Source organism: Leopardus geoffroyi, chromosome A2 (assembly GCF_018350155.1).
Source record: "Leopardus geoffroyi isolate Oge1 chromosome A2, O.geoffroyi_Oge1_pat1.0, whole genome shotgun sequence".
NCBI classification, from domain to species: Eukaryota; Metazoa; Chordata; class Mammalia; order Carnivora; family Felidae; genus Leopardus; species Leopardus geoffroyi.
In genome coordinates, this window is record NC_059331.1 from 79,834,560 (window position 1) to 79,859,659 (window position 25,100).

Here is a 25,100-nt window from a genome sequence, read left to right on the forward strand (position 1 = left end):
CATGTGCCTGTGTGCTGTGTGTGCACAGGGGAGGTGGAAATGGCTTCACCCAGCTCCCTAGTATCTAGCACAGGAACTTTGAGTTCTTACTGACCCGCGATCAAGCCCCTCCTTTGTCAGCCCTCTGTCTACTCCCTGTCTCTACCCTGTCCATGTTCAAGCTGTCCGCTGCCAGGTGGCACCTCCCTCTAGAGTTTTATCTTAGATGGGGTTTTGTTTCAGAATTCCACGCTTCAGAGTCCTCAGTGGCTTGGACCTACGCTGACCCTCTGGGGAGGGTCTTACTGAGTGATGGCTGAGTGCCACCCTACGCGGGAAAAACGTTCATGCAATCGCAGAGGCAGTGATTCAGAGATTATGGCAAATCACAACACCCAGCCAGTGCCAGGTTTCATGGCACTCTGGCATTTGAGTCCCTGTACCAGCATATGTGCTGCTCTCCAGGGTCCACTGGGACCTTTGCCCCAGGGGAGGCCATATGGCCTCTACCAAATACACTCCAAGCAGGGCAACCACTTCTCCCTGTGTAGCACACAGACCCCTCAGACCCTGCAGCCTGCTCCTGGGGATTCGCCCTACTTCCTCACCAGAGCACTGCCAGGCACTGAGCTCGGGAACTTCAGAGTCTATGCTCCACTGTTTATAGAATCCTGGTGGTATTGAATCTCTTCTTTCTCCCTGGCAGTGGTTTTGGAGAACAGGTTTCTTGTTCAGTCCCCTGCGAGGATTTTTACTCTTTCTCTCTTTCTCTCTGGCTACTTTGGTGGGGAGTGCTTTTCTTGTACGATCCCGATGCACTGCTTTCTCTGCCTTTCTCTTTCTCTCTCTGCCACAATAGCTCACCACCCTCCACGGCTTCTTTGTCTCCCCCGGTTCACCTGCCTGCACTGCGTGTGTGCCAAGTTCTGCGGCTCAAGTTACGAAGATTGTTGCGTTAGTCCTCAGATCAATTTCCTAGGTGTTCAAAATGATTTGGTGCTGATGTAGCTGCATTTCAGGGAGGAGACAAGCTCAGGTTTCCATGCTGCTCCGCCATCTTGATTCCTCCCCAGTGCTTCTAGTAATTATTCTGTGAAATAACTTTTTGATGGTTCTCATTAGGATTGATGAAAAGGTACTTTTAAAATCTGTTGATATATTTTTTAAGTATGTACTTGGTGATATAAACTGCCTGCTACCTCTGGATCTTTTAAATAGTTGAGATTTAACCAGGCTTAATTAAAGGAATACTGTGGAAGCCACAAGAATCCACTTTGAAGAAGCCAGCCTTCAAGATGGTGTGGCCTCCTTGTCTTGTGCCTATACCTGCCCTAAGACATATTTACTTGTGTTTCTCCTATGTGGTAGGCAGTAACAAGGATGAATGAGATGAAAAAGAGTCATGATCAGCACCATAACATTTGGCAGTTATGTTGTTCTGAACCTTACTATGACGATTTAAGTGATTTGATAGTTGGTGATCATTGATGTGAGGCATGTTACTAGGAGAAGCCTTAGAAAAATTCACCATCATTGGTATGACCAGGAATCTCTGATTTTTTAGGCCAAGTACTCCTCTGGTTTTTATTTGAAGAGCCTAGGGTGGTGCTGTCCAGTAGAACTATAACGTGAGTCTCATTTGTAATTCGAAGTGTTCTAGTAGCCACATTAAAAAAAGTAAAATCAAGCGAGTTTAATTTTAATAATATATTGCATTCTATCCCAAATATTATTGTTTTAACATATAATAAATGTAAACTTATTAATAAAATATTTTACATTTTTTTGTATGAAATCTCAGAAATCCAGTATGTATTTTATGCACGTAGCATGTCTTATTTGTACTCTCGTCCCATTTCCAGTGCTCAGTACAGGCATGTGGCCAGTGCCCACTGATTAGACAGCATAGCCCTAGGTGTTAGGATGTGATAGTTGAAATATTACTTCAACATTACTCAACTTCCTTTCTACTTCAAGGTACCCTGACTCCTTCCTTTAACTTGAGAGAAATAAGTGGCCTTGGGGGCGCTTTCTGTCTGCCTGTTCAGTGTGGCCCTCACTGGAGGGAGAAGAGGTGCCTGCCTGCTCGTTGAGACCAGAGGGTCTGACAGTTTTGTTAAGTGATGTGGACAGCTCAGCAAATGGGGGGACAATAATTAAAAGAAACACATTATGATGAGTCTCTCAAATGAGAGAAAATGGGCCCATGAAAATGAGAATTTGTTTTCCCTTATTACAGATACAGTCTACTCTGTAGGAATAAAGCCAAGTACAGAAAACACTTGTTAGAGCAGTGGTTCTCAAATGGGTATGATTTTGTCCCCAGGGAATTTGTTAATTTCTGGACATAGTTTTTGATGGTCACAACTGGCGGTGGGTGTGGATGTTACTGACATTAATGTCTTGAGGCCAGGGATGCTTATAACATTCTACAGTGTACAAAACAGTCCCCACTACAGTGAATTAATTACCTGGCCCAAGGGTCTGTAGTGAGGAGCACAGGTAGAAGATTCTCTAGTTCTGTTCTTTTCATTAATTGTTACATAGTTTCTATAGGGAATATAACATGTTTTCTTTTAAATTTGGAGAATCTCCTCATTTTTTCGTGTAAAATTTCTAAGCGTTTCTGATTGAGCACATCGGTCAGCTCAGTAGTTTCTGCTCACAGCCCTGAAGAATGAATGAATGGTTCTTGTGAGACCATTCATCTTGCTCACCTCCCCTTCTCTCTGGTGCAGCCCTCTCCTGCCTCCCCTTCTTCCAGCCTCTCTTTTGTGCATTGCCATTCTACTTTCAGTAAGAACATGTATGTTAAAAAGGAAAGGAGCATTTGCAAGGCTGCCAGAAAGATTAGTACACTTCCATAAGGTCTGTTAGATGTATTTTTGGATGTATTCTGGCAGTGATGTGGGTGTTTGGTTGTGATTATCCCCTTCCAGGGCTCCATCTTGAGCAGTGGTTAACTCAGGATGTGATCACCACCCTGTTCCTAACGTTTGTCACCCAGGGAGCTGTAACTTTGAGTCTCCATAAATTGTGGCAAATAGCAATCAATACAGGTCGTTTTCAGCTCATAAGCATTCCTTAATCACTCTGCCAAAGATACTCAACTTGCCAGTGCTTGCCTTTCAGGTTACCTGTGCGGCACAGTCCCCACCCCTTCCTCGTGACTGCTGGGTTTCTGCTGCCTTCCACCCTACCCCCCTTTGTTGCTTGTGGCACTTTGAGTTTTGGTGGCAAACCACATAAGTGACCTTTAGCCAATTTAGGCTAAGAGCAATACAGTAAATGCTATTTGGGGGCTGTCAGATTGGGAAGAATTTAGAGGTCCGGCTTAGAGAGGGGCCGGGGTCAGGTGGCTCTGCTGGCCCTGCCTCTACTGGCAACTGCAGATGAGCTTGCTGCCCGTGACAGCCGGCCTGAAGGTTCCAGGCCTGTAGAGTCAGCTTCAGCCGTCTGTGCCCTGAGCGGTACGACAGTGAAGAAAGCGGATCAGAACCAGCCTTCCCTTGTGTAGGGAGGAGCAGTCTCAAAAGGTGCTTTTCAAAGGGGGGCACGACTACTGGCAGTCCAAAAAGAAGAGCAGTTGTGCACACATCAGTGCTTATGGGGTTCCCCTTGCTCCCCAGACTAGAGACCCCCTCCTTACCCTGTGAACCTCTCTGGAGAACACCTCTGTCAGCCTGATTTCCCTCGCCTGTTCGTGCACTCTGTGTGCTGGCTCAGGAAGAGTTTCTCCTCGAGTTTCTCTAGATACCTGAAAGAAGGCTCTCATCTGTAATCTCTCAAGCTTAGAAACATTTTTTTGTATTGTGGGTTTTCTTATCTTTTATAAAAGAGCAGACTAACCATTATTTAGCCTTTTTGTGACATTTGGAAATTAGCATTTGCAAACCTTGGAAACCTTGCATTAATGTATGTGCTGCTTTTGTATTTGACTGACAGTGGGTGTTTTCATTGTTTAATTTCCAGTTTGGGGTAGTATTCTTGATAGGCAAGGGAGATAGATGGCTGAATTCCTTAATGAAAATAACTGTTCATCAGTTAATAGCATGTATTAGCTTTTACGAGTTATCCCGGAAATCTAACCACATTGTACTGTTTCTATGGGAAAAGGAATTCTGATTTTAAAATAATGGAAAATAAGTCCTTTTATAAGCTCAGAGCTGCTTTCATCTGTCTTTTTATAATCTCTGTGGGATGTGTTCTAACTTAATAAGGCTATATAGCATGGGTGGGGGGGGTTCTCTTTCTGTTTCCCCTTTATTTCATAATATTGTCAGGACTTACGAAATTTTGAAGCTCTGAGTGAAAATGTGCCTACAAAGTGTGATTTTTTTTTCCCTCTGGACCTGTATGTTGAAACCTTACTTGAATTTAGCTAAAATGAACGCGGTGCATTAACCAGCATTTCTAGCTAGTGTGTGACAGGTTTATTTTTTTCTTGTGTTAAGAAACTCTCATGTGTGTCCATAATGCAAGATTGGCTTCTGAGTAAATAGGAATTCTCCTTCTCCCATTTCAGGCCGGAGCCTCAGCAGAAAGCTCCCTTAGTTCCGCCACCGCCGCCTCCACCACCGCCACCGCCTCTGCCAGACCCCACGCCCCCGGAGCCAGAGGAGGAGATCCTGGGATCAGATGATGAAGAGCAGGAGGACCCCGCCGACTACTGCAAAGGTGATCGTGCCTGCTTGTCACTGATGCAGACAGTGTGGTCTATGTTAAATTCACCTCTTGGTGTCAACACCTTTTTTTTTTTTTTTTTTTTTTAAATGTTTATTTATTTGAGAGGGAGAGCGTGAGTGGGGGAGGGGCAGAGAGAGAATTCCAAGCAGGCTCCGTGCTGTCAGTGTGGAGCCCGACCTGGGGCTCAGTCACACGAACTGTGAGATCGTGACCTGGTCCAAAGCCAAGAGTCAGATGTGTAACCAACCCAGGCGCCCCTCATTTTTAATTTCTAGATCATTAAGTATAGAGTGGTACCAGAAAAGGTAAGAGATAGCAGAAGGAAAACTGTAAGAGATAGACAGTATATACATATGTACATAAATACTTTCAAGAGGATTTTAATCTAATAGAATTAAAGATACTGTAAGTAGGACAGTTAAGGATAAAAACAGCAGCAGCTATCTAAGAAGAGCATAGAGACTAGAAGGTACCAGGCTCCTGAGGGGAGCCAGTGTAACGGTTGTGCAAGGCAATTGACTTTTAAGTTTTCAGACTAAGAGTAACAAGGAACCAGTCCTTTTCTCTGTATAACATTGAATTGCATAGTATTCATTGTCTGTGGAAAGAAAGCCTGCTCATTTGTTTACAGAGACAGACTTTTTCCTGGCATTGTACTCAGTGAAAAAGACATTCTGTGGGCTTTGCCATTGTGTGACACAGTGGATTGTGTTTTTAGCTGTGATTTCACAGAAGACATAGAAATTACTCAGGTGAAGTGTTCTTGTATTGCTTTGTAAAGATCAAGAGCGTATAGTTAAACTCCTAAAAGGCAAGCATGTTGTGTGATGAATATTGAGGACAGTGTGATCCAGACTGTATGCTTTGTGTAGACTGGACTCTGAGAATGTAGGAGAAAGGGAGGTTGATGTGTCCATTTGACCACCTCTTTGTTACTTAATTTACTCATTTGGACTTTCATATTCTCTCTCTCTCTTTTTTGGACTTTCATTCTCTTTAGTAGATTATCACAGTCTGGAATTCTGAGCTTCTGAACAATTGATGAGACACTGACTTGCTACTCATTAAGTTCAATGTAATCAGATTCCCCCCCCCCCCTTTTTTTTTAAAGAATTTTATTTTTATTAGTTATTTTGAGAGACAGACAGGGAGACAGAATCCCAAGCAGGGCTTGGGATTGGTGCAGGGCTCAAACCCACAAACCGTGAGATAATGACCTGAGCTGAGACCAAGAGTCGGACACTCAACTGATTGTGCCACTGAGGCACCCAAAGTAGATCACATTCTATACAGAAAAATAATAGATGGCAGGAGATGGATACCTGGTCAGGCCATAGAGCATTAATGAATCCCTGACTCCATAGTGTCTTGTATGAATTTATCCAGTGATTGCAGGCCATCTGGGTGTTGGTTATGGAGTACCATTAGAAACTTTTTTTAAGTCTCCATTAAGAGGAAGAGAAAATTATGTTCTGTTGTAAAAGTTTAAGAACTCATCTTCTACTCTAACCATAGAGTGGGTTTCCACACCATAGGTGTGGGTTTCTACACATGGAATCAATGTTTTCCTTAGAAAAAAGAACGTAGATCTTTAGCATTTGGAGGAGTAGTGATTATGACCTCAAAGGTCTAAGCCATCAGGTATGGAACATAACAGAGCCTGTGGAAAGGTGAAAAGATAGAGGTTTTACATCCTCCCTCTAAATCTGCATTTCTTGGTTCACAAATGAAGTTGTTTGAAGAGGAGATTTGGACAGCTGTCTTTGATCTCACTGCTTAGGCCGTGTTGTTAGCTTGGTCTGCAGGAACAGTTCTTTTAGCACATGGGCTCTACCGTGCGGGAATGGGAGCTCTTGTTCTCACATCTGGCACTTGAGTGTGTGGGTCAGGAGATGTAACCAGTACTCTCATTTATCCCTGTACCATCTCTGTAGAGCAGCAGAGGGGACAGACACCTCAGACCAAAATACAGGGCTGTGAATGAAGGATTTCACGGTCAGGGCTGATTTTAGGTAACATTTGCTGAACTCGAACCAGTACTAAAGTCAGCCTCGCTGAAACATGTGAGAGATGTAAGCTTCTCTGTCTCTCTGTCTCATTCCTGACTCTGGCAAGTAACTTCTGCTTCCAGTCAGCATTACATGTAGTAGACGCCTTGCTCTGTGAATTTTGTGATCTGGATCGGAACATTTTGTCTAAGATAATGGACATAAATGCATTCAAGGGGTCAGTGGAACTGATTGGGAATGTCTGGGGCAAGAACTGTGCCCCATCCCCCGCCCCCCGCCCCCAGCCACAAATAGAGTTTAAGTTTCCAACTTGCTAATTATTCACATCTGAGTTATTTAGTAAATTTTGCCTACAGTCAGGTACATTATTCTTTGTAACTATAATACAACCATCAAAATCAAGAAGTGACCTTTTTGGGGCCCCCTGGGTGGCTCAGTCCGTTGGGCATCTGACTCTTGGTTTTGGCTCAGGTCATGATCTCACAGTTTGTGGGTTTGAGTCCCACATCGGGCTCTGTGCTGACAGTTCAGAGCCTGGAGCCTGCTTCGGATTCTGTGTCTCCCTCTCTCTCTGTGCCCCTCCCCTGCTCACGCTCTGTCTCTCTCAAAAAAAATAAATGAAAAAAAAAAAAAAGACATTAACATTGTTTATAGCTCTACTATTCATTCCTCAAACAACATTCAGGTTTTGCCAGTTGCCAATATCGTCCTTTATATGAAACCAGTCCTTCCCAGACTCATACTACATTTTGTTTTCTTGGGTTAAAAAACAAAATGCAGCTGATCTAACTGGCCTTATTAAGCAGTTCATGAACCAGGCAGCACCCGCCTGTATCTAGCAAGTGGAGATGCTCCCGGAGTTGTACAGAATGAGAACTTTGAGGGTGAGGCATGGAGTTACTAGCTGAAGAAAAGAAAGGACTGTTTCTTGCCAGAATATCTTCCTTTGGGGCGGGGTGAAGGTGGAGAGCAGCAGGATTTTTATCATGCAGATTACCTCATTTGTGCTTATCAGGAAACTTCTGGTTGACTTTTAAAAGGTCACATTCCTGGGCTAGGTTTAAACTAGAATTAAGTCTTGGTTTGCTGTTGTGTTGGGGGGTGGGGATGATTCCAGTTCGGACTTGTTTTTTGTTTGTTTGTTTGTTTGTTTTTTCTCTTTATTAACACTTTTTTCTTTAATCTGGAACAATTCCTTAGTCTTTTCTTGACTTTGACATTTTTGAAGATTGTAGGCCAATTATTTTGTATAAGGCTTCTTAATTTGGTAAACTGTTTCTTTATTTTGTAGCTGTTTTTTTTTTTTTTTTTTTTTTTTTAAGTTATCTCTGTGCCCAAGATGGGGCCTGAACTCACAACCCCAAGAATAAGAGTAGCATGCTCTACCAGCCAGCCAGGCACTCCCAGGTTTCTTAATTTGGAATATCAAAACAGTGTTGTTCTATGAGAAGTGTTCTTACTGCGTTTTGTCAGGTAGTATGCGAGTTTGGTTTGCACCATTACAGTTGGTGTTGGTTATTTTAAGATGGCGTGTTCCAGATATCTGTCCTGTGAAGTTACTCTTTCCTCCTGGTAATTAGTTGGTATTGTATGTTGTTGTGAGTTACTTTGAGACTATAAATATCCCCCTGCCAACTAACTTGCTTCCTTCTCCCTCTTCTTCCTTCCTCTTCCTGTCTCCACCTGTCCCTTCCATCCATCTCTGTGTCTGGTCATTCTTTCTAGTTACCTCAGATGGGCTCATTCATGGAGTTCCCTTTTGTTCAGTGAGTTCTAATTAGTTATTCTCCTTATTTATTTTGATGGCCCAAATTTGGCCGTAAGGAGCTCCTTCAGGTTGATTCTGTATCCTTTTGAGATGTCCCTGTCATTCTTTCCAACTTTCAAGTATAGTACACTGTTCCAGGCTTGTCTCGTATTTTCCCTACTCCAGCCCTGGAATCCACTCTTTCTACAAGGAGCCCTCGTTCCTTTTAGTGGAGAATAGTGCTTAGGAAACAAGATCTAGGCATCAGATGTGGTTATTGCTGTTGAGGCAACAGTGCTTCCAGATACCTTAGCCTAGAGCTAGGGACACCCGTACACTCTTCCTTTATGTTTATATCTATTTCTATATTTATATTTGTTTCTATTTTTACTTATGGATATATTAAAACACATAAATTAATCAGATATCTCTAATTCCACTCTAATACCAGGGAATTCAGCCCAATTTTCTCCCTTTCTGTACTTCCGAGTTTCTTTCTTCGACAAATAAGAGGCTAGGTTCTCATTATCCTTGTTACGTTTAATTGTTTGATTAATTTCCTTGTATGTGATGAATCACCAGTCATCCTCACTGCTGTTTTGGGCATCTGTCCCCTTCCGGCCTTACTTAGCCTGTGCTCAGATATCTTTGCTGCTCGGCCCTATCTAGTGATGACTGTGGACTGAATTGTTGAGGAAGGGGAAGGGCAGGGGTGGCTTTGGCAGTTCAGGAATATGATTCCCTTAGTGAGGTGTCTTTTCTGTTTTCTGGTCACTTCTGTTTTCTTTGACTTCATTCCTGGAGAATGAATCTGCCAGCCACTTTTTAGAAAGAAAACATCATCAACAACAAACCACACTACCCTGTTTTATCTCTTCACAAAAGAACTATTTGTTCACCTTAGGAAAAAGGTTATGTTGGGGGTGGAGTGTGGAAAGTCCCCCCCCACTCCGCACCCTGCGGTAGCTGCGGTAAGCAACTGGGTGTCTGCCCTTCTGGATCATTCATCACCAACCAAATTGCATCTCAACATTCTACCTTCTTTTTACCTCTTTACGGGTCTTTCCCCACTCAACACACAGGAAACCTCAGCCACTTGAGCACAAAGGCCACTGTGTAAAGTTCTCATATTGATAAAGCATTCTTCTTTGCTCCTTTCTGCTTGCCTGTGCGTTCTCTTTCTGCATAGCCAGCCTGTGCCCACTCATCTCAGTTTTTGCTCTCCCGCCAAACTCAGGAGGATTATGGCCTCGGTGTCTGAGAGTCCTGGGTTCAAAATCTCGCTTCCCAGTCCTATGTCCTCAGACAAGCTCCTTTCCATCCAGGCTTCAGCTTCTTCATCTGTGATATAATATCCTCTCTCCGCGTAATGTAACATATAACCACATCGTACCACTCAAGATTTTATGAGGATAAAAATGAGACAAATACATGAAGTATGTGCCATACTGCCTGGTACAGGGAAGGTGCTTAGGAAATGTGAATTTTAGTTTCCTCTGCTCTGTCTTCATTTATTCATTCTCCCCTCAGGACTGTTCCCGCGTGTGTGTTCGTGCTGGTCTCCTTGTGGCCTCACTGCCTCCCTCTGCTAGGCCTGTTTCCCTGGCCTCTGGGGAGAGAGCTGTGTCAGCATGGTTTCTCTCTTCCTATCTTGTTTTGATGTCGTCTCTGGGCAGTTTGTTTGGATTCTTACTTCCAAGCCCAGGAGATAACACGGATCAGGCACGGGGTGAGCCAATAAACAGACACTTCCGGGAGGCCCTTGTGCAATCCTGCTCATTTGGTGAGTGTCTCTCGGACGGACGGGGTAGAGCCCCCTGCTCTGGGGGGATTGCCGTGTAAAGTGGCTTTTCAGAGTGTGACCTTTGTACCACCTGCATCGGAACCGCTAGGGGCACCTGGTACGTGGTCCCGGGCTGGACTGTACATCCAGAGTCGGGACCGCTGGGAGTACGCCCCGCACTGCACGTGTTTCAGGGGCTCAGCAGGCTCCTCCAAGGTATGTGCCATGCCTCCAGAGCACCACGGCTACCACGAAGAAGTGGCTTCCGTTCACTTCCTGCTGTGTAAGGGGAATTAACTGCTTTGACCTACCTTATGTTTCAAAATGTTTCTGGCCCTCAGCATGTATTTGCTACAAGGACTGGTCCGTGGTGACCTAGGCACCTTGCTGTGTTAACATCCTGCTGCCTGCACTGATGGACTCCTTGGAGCTCCTGTGTTTGGGCTCTCTTAAATCATCCTTCAGGAAGTTGGCACCTTGTACAGTTTCATCACCTGTATTGTTTCTGCAGATACTGATTTCAGCACTTTCATGGGCTGACTTGGTAAGCATGTGTCATTTCCTTAGGCCTTCATCGAACCCTGAATCACATCTTAATTAGGCCCCTCCCTGTGTCCCTCACAATGGTGTCTGTCACAACCTGCCACCCCCCAGTAGTCGTCATGGTGTAGAATTGCACATGTATTTTTGCATGCATCTGTGATCTCCTTCTCCTCAGTCTGGAAGATTGCCTGTGGGCAAGGGCTGTGTATTTTGTCAACCCCACTGCATGTATACTGTCCACAGTGCAATAAATATTTTTGGTTGGATGAAGGAATTGTCTCTAGTGTTAGGCTCCAGCTAAGGGACAGACAGTACTGATGCTACCTGTGTCTCAGAAGGCATGTCAGGAGTGAGGAGGTCGATGCACCGTGAAGGACGCACAAGTCGGAATGCACATCTTGCATTTCCTCCCTGGATCTTAAAATTATCCGTAATGCTCCAGAGGTCTTTATTATACACATTTGAGTGACATTCAGTTTGTTTCTTTTGCGGCTTAGGAATATCTTCTTCAAAACATAGCATAAAAATGTAAATATTCACACACTAGAAAAATGTCAGATGACTTGTAAAAAGTTTAGACTGGCTGAATTTTAATAACTCTCAAAGTTTAATGGCGGTTATACGTTCTCATCAGCCTTGTCTTTCTCAGAGTATGTGACTTATGACTTATAGCTTTAGCTTCTTTTAAAGAAAGCAAGGAATATACCTTACATAGGGTTGCCTTAGAAACCAATATCATACAGCTGGTGTTTTATAGAAGTGTAGTCTTTAGTCTCTCTCTCTCTCTCTATATATATATAGAAATATAGAAATATATATCATATAAATATATATGATAACCTTTATTCATTCACAGTTATTTTCCTTAAAATCACTAAAGCTGTGCACATATTTAATCCCACCATGGTTGTCTATGTTTTTAAAATTAGTTGGCTTAATTTGGCTTACTTGAGGCCTTAAAAAGAAATTCTCCTTATCTCTATGAACAGAATAATAGATGCTCTTGAACTGATTACATAGGCCTTCTTAACATTTCTTTCATGGGGCCTGAGGAGATTCTGTTGCCTGATTGCTGCTGACCAGGGTATTGATCCCTAAGCCTTAGTTAGCATGACAGTTGAATTCTTTGAGGCTTACTATGTGTACAGTGTTGTGTTTTACTACAGGGAATATAAAGGTGAGTGAGAAACCAGCCCCCACTCTCTAAGACTTCATGGGCTAGAATATAAACTAGTCAGTGGCAGAACCTCTGCTTGTCTTGTGTTCGCAGTCTGTCCCTGGACCTAGTAGAATAATCTGTGGCTTGCTAAATAGTGACCGAAGAGAGCAGATCAAGAAACTTTTTAAATACCCCTTCTCATCTTTATTGTGTAGTTAATTGTAAGATGAAAAAAAAATGAAAGATTTGTGATTGCCTTTAGAGGAATAAGTTTGTTTGGTTAGAGGTAAAAGACTTCATAGAAAATGTAAAGGGGGCCTTGCCACTTGGGATTTATTAGACTTTGTTGATAGCATAGGGCACTTCTCTGACCTCACCTGCAGGCTTGGAAGGTTCTCTGGAAAGCTCTAAGTGACTTGTTTTCCAGCAAATAGCAAGCTAAAAGCTGATATGTAGGTTAGGTTGAAGAGGTGTTTGGAAGCATGATGTAGAGGACGAAGATGAAGGTAAGAAATTTGTACATGAAGTAAATTAAAACATCAGTTAGGAATATATAGTGAAAAATACAAAGTTGAACACAGAACAGTTCATGTGTGTGATTTTCTGCACATACAGTCATTTATCCTTTCACTGCAGATACTCCCCCCCCCCCGCCCCCTGTTAACATTCTTTATGCATTTTATTTCTCTTTCTTCCTGCATAAGGTTGAATAGAAGTGGTAAGAGTGGACATTGTTAATTGTGTCTGATTTTACAGTTAAATGTGTAGGTATTTTTTAGGTCTCTTTACAGGTTGTGATGGATCATAGATTGAAATGTAAAGCTAAAAGTATAAAGCTTATAAAAAGAAAAAAGTAGGAGGATATCTTCACAGCCTTGGAGTAAGGGAAGATTTCTTAGAGAATATGCAAGACATATTAATTACAGAATAAGAATTAATAAATTGGATTTCATCAAAATAAAAAATACTTGCAGATTAAAAGGCATTTTTAAAAATGAAAAGACCAGGGGTGCCTGGGTGGCTCAGTCGGTTAAGCGTCCGACTTCAGCTCAGGTCACGATCTCACGGTCCGTGAGTTCGAGCCCTGCATTGGGCTCTGGGCTGATGGCTCAGAGCCTGGAGCCTGCTTCCGATTCTGTGTCTCCCTCTCTCTCTGTCCCTCCCCCGTTCATGCTCTGTCTGTCTCTGTCTCAAAAATAAATAAATGTTAAAAAAAGAAAAAAAAGAAAAAAAAAAAAGAAAAGACTAGCCTCAGACTAGGAGAAATATTGGCTACATAGATAGCTGACGAAGAACATGACTGGGAGAGAGAACATAGGAAGTCTTGTGGTTTTGGAGAAATATTCTTCATGTTGATTAGGGCGTAAACATTTGTCAAATAATCAGGGAATTGTGTGCATAAGACATTTGATTTCCATTGCATGTAAATTTTATCTCTATTTAAAAGAAGGTAGGGACAGCTGGGTGGCTCAGTCCTTTGAGCTCAGTCTGTTGAACGTATGACTTCGGCTCAGGTTATGATCTTGTAGTTTGTGAGTTCGAGCCCTGTGTCGGGCTCTGTGCTGACAGCTTGGAGCCTGGAGCCTGGTTCAGATTCTGTGTCTCCCTCTCTCTTAGCCTTCCCCCACTTGTGCTCTGTCTCTCTCTTTCTCAAAAATAAATAAACATTAAAAAAAAGAATTGCTAAGTAAAGGTTGCCAAACCTACTTACGTGTGGATTATAGGATTTGTGTGTGTGTGTGTGTGTGTGTGTGTGTGTGTGTGTATGTGTTACCTCTTTGCTTGTTTTTCTTGGTTTTCTGTATTGAGCATGTATTTCTTTGTAAGTAGGAAAAAAATGTTTTTAAAAAGAAAAATACAGCAGTGAGTAGGAACCATTGTAGATTTTGCACAGGGAACTGCTATATTTAAAAAAGATTCATCTGTGAATCTTGAATGACTAGAGAAAGAAGATACATAGAAAGGCGAGGTCGAAAAGCAAACAGCACCACAGAGGAAGCATCTTGATCATTTGACAAACAATTGAATATGGAGGACAGCAATGAGAACATTCCAAGTCTTGAACCTTGATGTGACTGGAAGGAGAGCAGTGCCTTCTGGGCATCATTTTTTTTTTTTTTTTTTTAAGGACCCTGTGAATTTTGAATCTGCTTGTTATTTCTTCTTGGTATTGGATATTATTTGGCTATTAAAAAAAAAACTTCCATCCAAATAAACATGCAGCCTTGCCCTACCAAGTGAGCAGGAATTTCCAGCACTGCGTTCTGTGTCCTGACTCCACCGCAGCATTATTCTATTTGATTTTTTTCTGGGCTGTTTTTTTCTTTGCCCCAATTTCCTTCTAATTTTGTATCTTGTATTGTGGTTTTACAAATTGCCTCAGTTCCTTCTTGGAAAGTAGATTTGGCACTGTTAACACGAACAGTGAAATCATAGTTGGTCTGGGGAAATTTTGTTGAGTTTGACTTTATTCATTTTAGTTTAAAGAAGCTGGTGTAGATATCAAAAAGACAACTAGCAGTAGGAGTCTGGGGCTCGGAAGAGCAGCTAGCAAATGGTGTAGTAAAGAATTTAACATTGCCCAAAGAGAGGTCTGGCCTTTTCCCTAAGTTCTGTGTGATAATGTCTAAGCTCTTGGAGTGTCCAGCCTCATAAGTGTCTGTTTACCTGGGGGCCTCGGGCCATGCACTGGCAGAGCCCCAATAAAGACTCTGGGCTCCAGGGCTAGATGAGCTTCTGTGGTTGGCAGTACTCTGTGTGTGGTCACCTGTCATTACCCAGAGGAATCGGCTCTGTCTGGAACTCCGCTGGCAGGGGACACCTGCGTGCTGTGTGTTTGGGACCCTCCTAGATTCTGCCCCCTACATCTCTTCCCTTGATTGATTTTAATCAGTGGCCCTTATGTTGTAGTAAGAGGTGACCACGAGTGTAGCACCCTTCAGGGAGTTTTGCGAGCCCTTCTTACAGATGATTAACTATTACAGCCGAGCTGCAGACTCGCAGCTGGTGTCAGCCAAGAGAGCCCCGCAGTTGCGTGCGAAGTCGACGTGGTCTTGTGGCCTCCTTCCCAGCCTTACACAAGTACTGCAGATTTGGTAGGAAAATAAATCATGCAGGAGGTGTTAAGTGAATAAAAAAGATGCAGAAAGGCTGTTCAGGGACAGGCCTTTGAGAGATTCGGTGGAATCTAGGAGGAGAAAGAACGAGTTGAAAGAAACAGAGCAGCCAGGGAGGTAGGAGAGCAGCCAGAGACTGGGGGTTCCGCTTGACATGGAACAGATTGGGGAACTGAGCACACAGCAGCTCTGTTCGTCTCCGTGAAAAATCCCTATACATATTCAGTTGTGTGAGTGGAATTTTCCAGTTTTTGGGTATAGAGGGGCCTTACTTGCATTCTAAATGTCAGTAGTTCTTGTCCCTACCTGTTAGCTCCCTGCACAGTTGGCACTTTGGGATCTGCATGTCCCCAGAGGTGGGTGGCATGGGACCTGGGCCGGAGCCACTGTGACATCTGTCATGGACTTCCTCGCTGCTCCGGGCGCTGCCAGCACCCACTGTGAGAATGCTTTTGGCCATGCTGCCGGGGCTTTCCCCGCCGTGCTCGGTGCCAGAGCGGGACTGGGTGGTGCAGCAGCAGTGACAGAGCCCAGTCCAGATGCCGCCTCTGTCTCCACTTAGTCCAGCAGGGGTGTGCACAGCACCACCTGTGCCACTGCACCTGTGCACCTCCGCGTGCCCTTTGCGGATACGGTTCCTGCAGCCACCCCGCAGCCCTCTCTCTGCTGGCCTGCGCTGCTGGGCTCGGGAGTCTGCTTCAGAAAGAGTGCACTCAGTGATGGCTCACTTTCCTGCCCCATCCTCTCCCAGTCCCCTTACGGACTCACTGGAACATAAATTCCTTTACCTTCCTTCTTTGGCCAAAACCCGAAGCACTCTTGCACGTCATTTCTTTCACTGTGGCTCCTCAGGACCATCCACCGATTATCTCGGTGGGCCCAAGCATGTTTGATTCTTCTGTGGGGTCTAAGGATTGTGAAAACACTTTTTTATAAACAGAACCTAGTAATGGGACAGGTTTTGGAATAATTTATCTTCTCGCTTTTTTTTAATTTATTTTTACTGAGATACAATAGACACACATTATGTAAGTGTAGGGTGTATGTCTTCTGAGTTAAGGTGTTGATTTGGTACATTTATATATTGTACCATGGTTACTCTCCTTAGTGCTTGATAACGTTTCCATCGTGTCACGTAATTATCATTTCCCTTTTTTGGTGGGAATGATTACAGTCTAGTCTCTTAGCAATTTTAAAGTTTATAATAGAGTTGCCTGTAGTTTTTATTTCCCACTTGAGGCTAGTAGATAAAAAGAACTGTATTCTTAAGAGTTCCATATCCAGGTCCCTCTCCTCCTTAGCATTGATGTTCTGGATTAGGCAGAATCATGATGATTTTCCTATTTGTCTGTATTGGATCCTGAGTCAGCTTAGAATTGAGAATATTGAAATGAAGTAAAAGAGTTTTAGATTTTGTTGTTGTTGTTTTTTTCTTTTTCCTATTTTATATTGACTAGCAGTACTTGAAAACCTGATATTTTTTTCCTCCTGCAGTTTTCTGTATTGATTACAATACTTCCCCCAAACCCTAATCCATGGGGGTTATTTTCCAGGACCCTCCAGTGAATGCCTGAAGCTTCAGGTAGTAGCAAACCCTATATATACTATGTTTTTTTCCTATACGTACATGCTTGTGATGAAGTTTAAATTGTAAACAGATCAGGCACAATAAGAGATCACAACAACAATAATAAAATAGAACAGTTATTACAGTATACTATAATAAAAGTTATTGTGTAAATGTGGTCGGTCGGTCTCTCTCTCTCAAAATGTCTTACTGTTCTGTACTCACCCTTGTGGTAGTGGTGATGTGAGATGATAAAATGCCTGCTAGATGACATGAAGTGAGGGAATGACAGACCTAGTGTTCGGCTCCTGTTGATCTCCTGGTGATAGGAGGGGAATGACGTAGGCACTGTGACCTAGCATTAGGCTACTGTTGATCCCCTGGTGATATGCCAGAAGGAGGGTCACCTGCTTCCAGACTGCAGTTGACCATGGCTAATTGAAACTGCTAGGAAGAGAGGAGTACTGTACATAAAATTTCCCACTTTAAAGGCTGCGATTTATTTGTTTTCAGTGTATTTACAGACTGGGCAGCTGTTAGCACTGTCTAATTCCAGAACATTTCATCACCCTAAACAAGAATCACGTTTGTTAGCGGTCAGTCCTCTTCCCTGTTCTTCCCTGTTCTTCCCAGTCCTTGGCAACCACTGATCTGCTTTGTGTATGAGTTTGTTTATTCTGGACATTTGGTGTAAAGAGAGCACTATAGTGTGTAGCCTGTTGTGGCTGGCTCAGCATCGTTTTAACTTTGGTCCATGATGTCGCATGTATTAGTACCTTCTCCCTTTTTATACTGAATAATATTCTGTGGTCGAGATATATTATATTTTGTTTATCCATTTATCATTTGGTATACATTTGGTTGTTTCTCCTTTTTGGCTATCAAAAATATGCTACTATATATACACATACATACACATACACTTTGTATATGAGTTTTTAAGTGGGCATGTTTTCTTTTTCTTGGGTAACCCTAGGCGTGGAATTGTTGGGTCATATTGTAACTCCTTGTTTAAATATCTTGAGGAATTGTCAGACTGGATTTGTGAAGCAGCCACATGTCACTGTATATCCCCACCAGCAGTGTATGAGGATTATAATTTCTCTGTATCCTTGCCAATACTTACTTTTGTTTTGGCCATTCTGTTCTTATGGAAGTGGTATCTCATTGTGATTTTGATTTTCACTTTTTAAAAGACTATTGATATTGACCATCCTTTCATATGCTTATTGGCCATTTACATATCTTCTTTGGAGTTTCTATTTGTGTGTGCCTGCATATGTACTCACATGAATGTGCTGAGGCCATGGTTCATAGTAACACACGTTGTTTTCATTAGAGAGTCCATGAGAATTTTCCTCCACTCTCAGTACATGGGAAAGTATACTGCTACCCCAGATGTCCTGATTTATTATTAACGGTTTTAACACTGTTGTGATGCCCCCAGTTCCTTATCGGCTTTTGATGTTAGAACTTGAGGTTCACGCCCATGGTGGAAAGTGACCAAATATGCATATTCCTATAGCTCTTTATTTATTTATTATTAAAATTTTTTTTAATGTTTATTTATTTTTAAGAGACAGAGAGAGATAGAGCATGAGCAGTGGAGGGGCAGAGAGGGAGACCCAGAATCCGAAGCAGGCTCCAGGCTCTGCGCTGTCATCACAGAGCCCAACACAGGGCTCTGACTCACAAACTGTGAGATCATGACCTGAGCTGAGGTTGGATGCTTAACCAACGGAGCCACCCAAGCACCCCAGTATAGCTCTTTATATTGTGGAATATATGTTTACTTCTTATTTGCTAGTTCAAAAAATTATTATGAAAGTTTTATATGCTTAATGTTAAAAATTCAAACAAAGTAGGAAGTAAGCAAAAACTTAAAATTCTCACTTTTACTTCCAACGCTTTTCCACAGTCCCATTTCTCCAAGGTGAATTGAAAGGGTTTATCCAGAAATTAATACGTATATATGCACATCCATCCATATGTGTATAACTTCCATAAATGAAATTGATCTGTGCATAATCCATATAATGCTATTTTTTACCCAGCAACATGTATGGAATCAGTTCCATGAATCTAAATATAGTTCTGCATCATTGTTTTCTGTATAATATTGTGTTCTTATTTACTTACTCTAACTGTGTATTGATCAGATATTTAAAGGTTTTCAGTTTTCACTATTGTAAATAATGCTACTGGGAGCTGCTTGTATATTCATCTTATGCATTTGTTTTGAGCATAAATATGTAGAGAGGATTAGCTAGTTTTAAGCACAGCATATTTTGATTTTAACATGTCAACAGTTGTGGAGCTTGGATGGCTCAGGCACTGGAGCATGTGACTCTTGATCTCCTGGTCCTGAGTTCGAACCCCACATTAGGTGTAGAGATTATGTAAAAATAAAATCTTAAAAAAAAAATGTCACCAGTTGCCCTCCAAAAAGATTATACTGATTTATACATATGTTGGAAGTACATGAGTATGGTTCCACATGGCACCACTAACTACATGGTATCACCAATAATCTCTTTGTTTTTATTTCTAATGTTAATAATGTCCATATTTTTATTTTATTCTTTTTGTGTCATGTGACGTTGTGTTTATTTTACTTTATTTTTAAACTTTATTTATTTTTGAGAGAAAGAGAGAGAGAGCATGAGCCCTGGGGGGGGCAGAGAAAGAGGGAGACACAGACTCTGAAGCAGGCTCCACACTGTCAGTGCAGGACTCGACGTGGGGCTTGAACTCATGAACTATGAGGTGAAGTTGGACTGAGGCACCCAGGTGCCCCTGTGTTTATTTTTTAAAGAAGATTTAACTCTTAGACTATAATTTCTTCATCATATCTTGATTATGCTTTACTCTTTTGTCCTTTTATATGCTAATTAAAATCATGTTACCTCTTTCTACAACTTTTATTGATCCTTTCAGCCTACTCAGCTCTTTTCACTATGTCACTCCTATTCAGCGTGAACGTTCAAACTTGAATCTCTCATCAGACTTCCAGACCCAAATTCTTCCCAGGAGAATACTCATTTTTCCTGTATTAGTAATACAACTGAGATGGTAGTGTTCTCTCTAAGACTATTAGGTCTGAGGCATAAAAGTAGGAGTTTTCAAGACAGCAGGATATAATAAATAGCAGCATTCAGTTGAGCCACATTTTGAGGAGGGTGAAAGCTAAGACAAGGCCAGTGAGAATTACCTGCAGGGAGAGTTCGCAGTGACACCAATGACTGGGGCCAGTGATGGGTCATGGAGATGTCCAGGCATACTGGAGAGACCGTAGCAGGTTCTTGCATGAAACTTAGCTGTCCAATGAAGAGAACATTTTATAGCTTGTTGGGGGGTGAGGTCGGATATGAACCAGGGAAAGTTGATTTTGGGAAGGATACCTTGAGCCTATTTCTAGGCAGAAGAGAAGCAGTCTGAAGAGAGGTTGAAGGACCAGCAAGGAAAGAATGAAATGAGTGATTTGGGGGGATAGTAGTCTTGGAAAGATTGAGGTTACTTCTTTCTTGCAGAATAGAGGAGCTTTTAACATAGCCGTTGTGGCGAGCAGAGTAATGACTCTTCTGGCTATTATTGTTGTGTAACGAATTATCCCAGAACTTGCAGCCTTATGCCAACTTTTAATTTTGCTCATGATTTTATGGATCAGGAACTTAGAAAGGGCAAAGCTAGGATGGTTTGTCTCTGCCTCATGATATCTGTGGCTTCAGCTGAGACATCTCAAAGGCTTGAAGTGACTTGATAGTTGGGCCCTAGAATTATCTGAAAGCTTACTCTCATATCTGGCCCCTGGACCCGAAGGATTGGACCATTAGAACTGCCAGCTGGAACACCTCCATGTGGCTTGGCTTCCTCATAGCATGACGGCTTCAGAGTAGTCAGACTTCTTACTTGGTGCCGGAGTTCCAAAAGCAGACACCTACCTTACAAAGTGACAGTTTCATCGCCTTGTACAGCCTAGCCTCGGAAATCACCCAGTCACTTGTACTACGTTCTTTTGTTTGGAAGTATCTCAGAAGCCAGTCAGACCTGTAAAGAAGAGAAGTAGAGAGTTCCTTTTCTTGATAATAGAACATCAGGGTTCTAGAAGAGCAAGTGGTGTGGAAGATACTGTTGGCATCCTTTTTTAGAGAATACAGTTGGTCAGAAGAATGTCACAAGAAATTAATTAAAGGACATTGCTGACTCCCCAAGTATGTTTAGCTGTATCTGTTTTGGGTGTAATCATTTAACTGCTTTTCCTGGAGCATAAATTCATTTAATACTCTTTTTGTCTGGCATAGATTATAAGCCATAAATCTAAAGCCACAAGCCTAAAGTCCTAACTATGTGTAAATGCTGTGTTGGGTACCAAACATAGGAGTAATGTACAAGTTGGTACATGAGTTAGGCTTTCTCATGATGATTAAGCTAGAAAGCATGAATTGCTCTTGGATTATAAAACTAGATGGGACTTTAGATTGAGACTCAAAAATAAGTTATTTTTTTTTTTAATGTTTATTTATTTTGAGAGGGAGAGGGAGAGAGAGAGAGCATGAGCGAGCAGGAGAGGTGCAGAGAGAGAGGGAGAAAGAATCCCAAGCAGGCTCCATGCTGTCAGCACAGAGCCCAATGCAGGGTTCGATCTCACAAATTACGAGATTGTGACCTGAGCCAAAATCAAGAGCTGGACACTTTACCAACTGAGCCACCCACCCAAGTGCCCCTCAAAAATAAGTTCTGTTTTCCATATATTTGTTAAAGACCTTTGACTTATACATTTGTAGTCCTTTGAATCTAAAACCTATGTTCTTTTTCCCATTTTTATATTTTCTTTAGTTGAGAATTTGGATTATTCACAATATGTTATTCTTCATTTTTTACAAGAGATAGATGGGAAAATGCCTGCGGGTGTGTGGTTGAGTCAGATACTGCTGTGCGTTTTCATACATCCTTGTGCTTTTATGGTCAGTAGGAGCCAAAAATAACAATAGGCCTTGACGTCTTGAAGGAACTTAATCTTTCAGTTATATATTGATATCTGAGTGCATATAATTATGGCCTTTGGTTTTAAATAGCCAGGCAACTGCTCTCAGGGTTCTTTTACTTTAAAAGTGTCTTAGTTACTGAAAGAAGTCTCCGTACTTTTCACCTGTCTTCTGATTTCTGAACTCTGCTTTTACCTAAGACTTTCTCATTCTAAAATCAGTTGTTTCCCTAGTTCGTATTTTTTGTTCTTTTGGGGTGGGGTGGGGTGGGGTGCATGAGCGGTGGAGGGGCAGAGAGAGAGGGACAATCTTAAGCAGGCTCCATGATCAGTGTGGAGCCTGATGTGGGACTCTATATCACGACTGTGAGATTATGACCTGAGCTGAAATCAGGACTTGGATGCTTAACCAGCTGAGCCACCCAGGCAACACCTCCCCCCAGTTCATATTTTAATATATTGTATTTTAACTTATCCAGAACATAATTAATAACCAAGAAGTGAGCCCAGGATCTTTGAGTATATATGAACAATGTCCAGGTTCCTGTACTAAAGCCCGTGTTTACTAAAAAGAGAAAGTGTATCCTTTTAGAATTTGAGACAGTATCTATTTACTCTTCTTTTGCCCACAACACAAATAAGGAAAAGGCTAAGAAGAAGAAATAAGATGTAAAATCTATAAAAATCATAAAATTCCAATCAATATTTACAGCTTTTGCCTGCTTGATGTAGTGATAAAATTTTTAGGCAGAAAGACCACATGTCATGGTGGGGGGGATGTCAGATTGTCATCGCACTTCTGTACATTAACGCTTTAGGCCAAAAGAAAATAGAGTAATGCATTTGACATACTCAAGAAAAGAAATGGTGAGCCAAAGATTTTGTATCCAGTCAGATAGACCTTCATTCATAGAGGACCCACATAAATTGTTAGGTTACATGCAAATTCTGGGGGCATATTTTTCTCTGAGAAATCGGTTTACAAAAAAACCCCTCTGGGGCGCCTGGGTGGCGCAGTCGACTAAGCGTCCGACTTCAGCCAGGTCACGATCTCGCGGTCCGTGAGTTCGAGCCCCGCGTCGGGCTCTGGGCTGATGGCTCAGAGCCTGGAGCCTGTTTCCGATTCTGTGTCTCCCTCTCTCTCTGCCCCTCCCCCGTTCATGCTCTGTTTCTGTCCCAAAAATAAATAAACGGAAAAAAAAAAAAATTAAAAAAAAAAAAGACTGATTTCATTAAATGACAAAACTAACACCTGAAAAATTAACACCTCTATCAGTCCTCCGGAGTATTTATCTTACAGCATACTGTTAAGTAGATTTTTTTTTTTTTTTTTGAAGGAGAGAGAGAGAGAGAGAGAGAGAGCATGAACGGGGGAGGAGCAGAGAGAGAGGGAGACACAGAATTCGAAGCAGGCTCTAGGCTCTATGCTGTCAGCACAGAGCCTGACGCAGGGCTTGAACCCATGAACTGTGAGATCATGACCTGAGCCTAAGTAGGACGCTCAACCGACTGAGCCACCCAGATGCCCCTATTAAGTAGATGTATTAACTAGATTCTCAAATGGACTTTAAAGAATCTGTATTTAGTTTCTGTTGACTGTGTTTTTCAATATAAGGGCAAATTTTATAACAACGTATTTCGTAGAGGAATGGTTTAGATTCTCCTATCAAAGATACATGAAGAGACCAATGGCTATGCCTGGCATAGTGTATTTAAGAAACGATAGAACTTGTTGGTAATGAATATAAAATGTGTCTTTTAACTCTCTTTAACTGTGAATTCTGAGATTGGTAGGCTATTAGTATGCACAATATATTTTCAGTGAAATTGCACACTTAGTTCTATGTGTATGTATGAGAAAAAAAGCTTGTGACCCAAATTACAGAGTCAAGTGAATCTTTGTCCTTGGTCTCTTAAAAACAGCCATTAACCATTTATGATCTGATGTTTACTCCTATGCATTTTTAAGTACTACCAACAACCTCCAAGGTGCATTTATAGAATACAGTGTGTTTTGGGGAGCCTGGGTGGCTCAGTCGGCTGAGCGTCCAACTTGGGCTCAGGTCATGATCTCATGGTTCGTGGGTTCGAGCCCCATGTAGGGCTCTGTGCTGACAGCTCAGAGCCTGGAGCCTGCTTTGTGGATTATGTCTCCTGCTCTCTCTGCCTCTTCCCCTCTCGTACTCTGTCTCTGTCTCAAAAATAAATAAAACATTTTTAAAAATTTAAAAAAAAAACCACTGTTTTTTGTTGTTGTTTTTTTTTTAATGGTTCATCTTTTTTTTTTTTTTAATTTTTTTTTTCAACGTTTATTTATTTTTTGGGGGACAGAGAGAGACAGAGCATGAACGGGGGAGGGGCAGAGAGAGAGGGAGACACAGAATCGGAAACAGGCTCCAGGCTCTGAGCCATCAGCCCAGAGCCCGACGCGGGGCTCGAACTCACGGACCGCGAGATCGTGACCTGGCTGAAGTCGGACGCTTAACCGACTGCGCCACCCAGGCGCCCCAATGGTTGTTCATCTTTGAGAGAGAGTGAGTGCACAAGCCGGGGATGGACAGAGAGAGAAAGGAGGATAGAGGATCCCAAGCTGGCTCTGCACTGACAGCAGTGAGCCCAGTGCAGGGCTCGAACTCAACAACCGTGAGATCATGACCTGAGCCAAAGTCGAAGTCAGATGCTCAACCAACTGAGCCACCCAGGCATCCCTAGAATGCTGAGTTCTAAACCATTCTTGCTGGATGATTCAGAATGTTCTAGACTACAGAATGTAGAGATTAGGCTTTTAGAGTCTGGCTTGCCCCAATATGCAATTTGCATGTCCACTGTGGGCTCTGTCATTCTTGGGGATCTTTTCTAGCAAAGTGAAAGTGTCAACATCACTATAGTTTAGAAAAATTTTGCTGTAGCTACAAAATTATAGCACTAAAATGACAGGAAACCTAGTTATTGATCATAAAAGCAGATAAAATCCTTACTGTATTTGATTTTTGTTTAGAATCACATTCTAATTTTGTAAACATTGGGAGCTGTTAGCGGACTTTAACCCTTAAATGTTTGTAGATCCCATTATGGCTGTGTTCAGGATCTTAGAAATCTTATCACAACTCGATTTCCATCTTACCAGTTTGTTTTGAGTACTATACATTTTAATTTTGCAGTATAAAAAATACAAGTTTTCCACTATACAATTCTCTTAGTGGTGTTTTTATATGATATTACTTGGGATATATTTAAATTGTTAGTTTCCTGTTTCCCCTATCTGATCAGAAGACAAATAAAGGGAAATCTTCTAAGGATATACTGTGTTACTAAATTTTGTTCACAATTAATAATGAAAGTCTACCCTTGAACAACTCTCAAGCCTCTTCACAGTCTGATGCCAGTGTGCTTTTCTTGCTTGCTTTCTTAGCATCAAACACAAGTATTTATTTTACCATGAGCATGCCTTCCTGCTGTTGTAATTTTCCTCATGCTATCTCTTATTCCTTCTGGGCCTTCCTCTGTTTTTCTGTGTAATATTAACC

The 25,100-nt window shown here is 42.1% G+C and overlaps 1 protein-coding gene across 17 annotated transcripts in view; it reads left to right on the forward strand.

Annotated features, from left to right (window-relative positions):
* The window catches only part of SRPK2 (SRSF protein kinase 2), a 258,055-nt gene that overhangs the window by 178,542 nt on the left and 54,413 nt on the right, over nt 1–25,100 (forward strand). For all 17 annotated transcript variants that reach the window (XM_045494513.1, XM_045494517.1, XM_045494505.1 and 14 more), the window contains one exon: nt 4,505–4,656. In XM_045494513.1, coding sequence (XP_045350469.1) covers nt 4,505–4,656 — 152 coding nt within the window. The remainder of the gene's footprint in view (nt 1–4,504; nt 4,657–25,100) is intronic.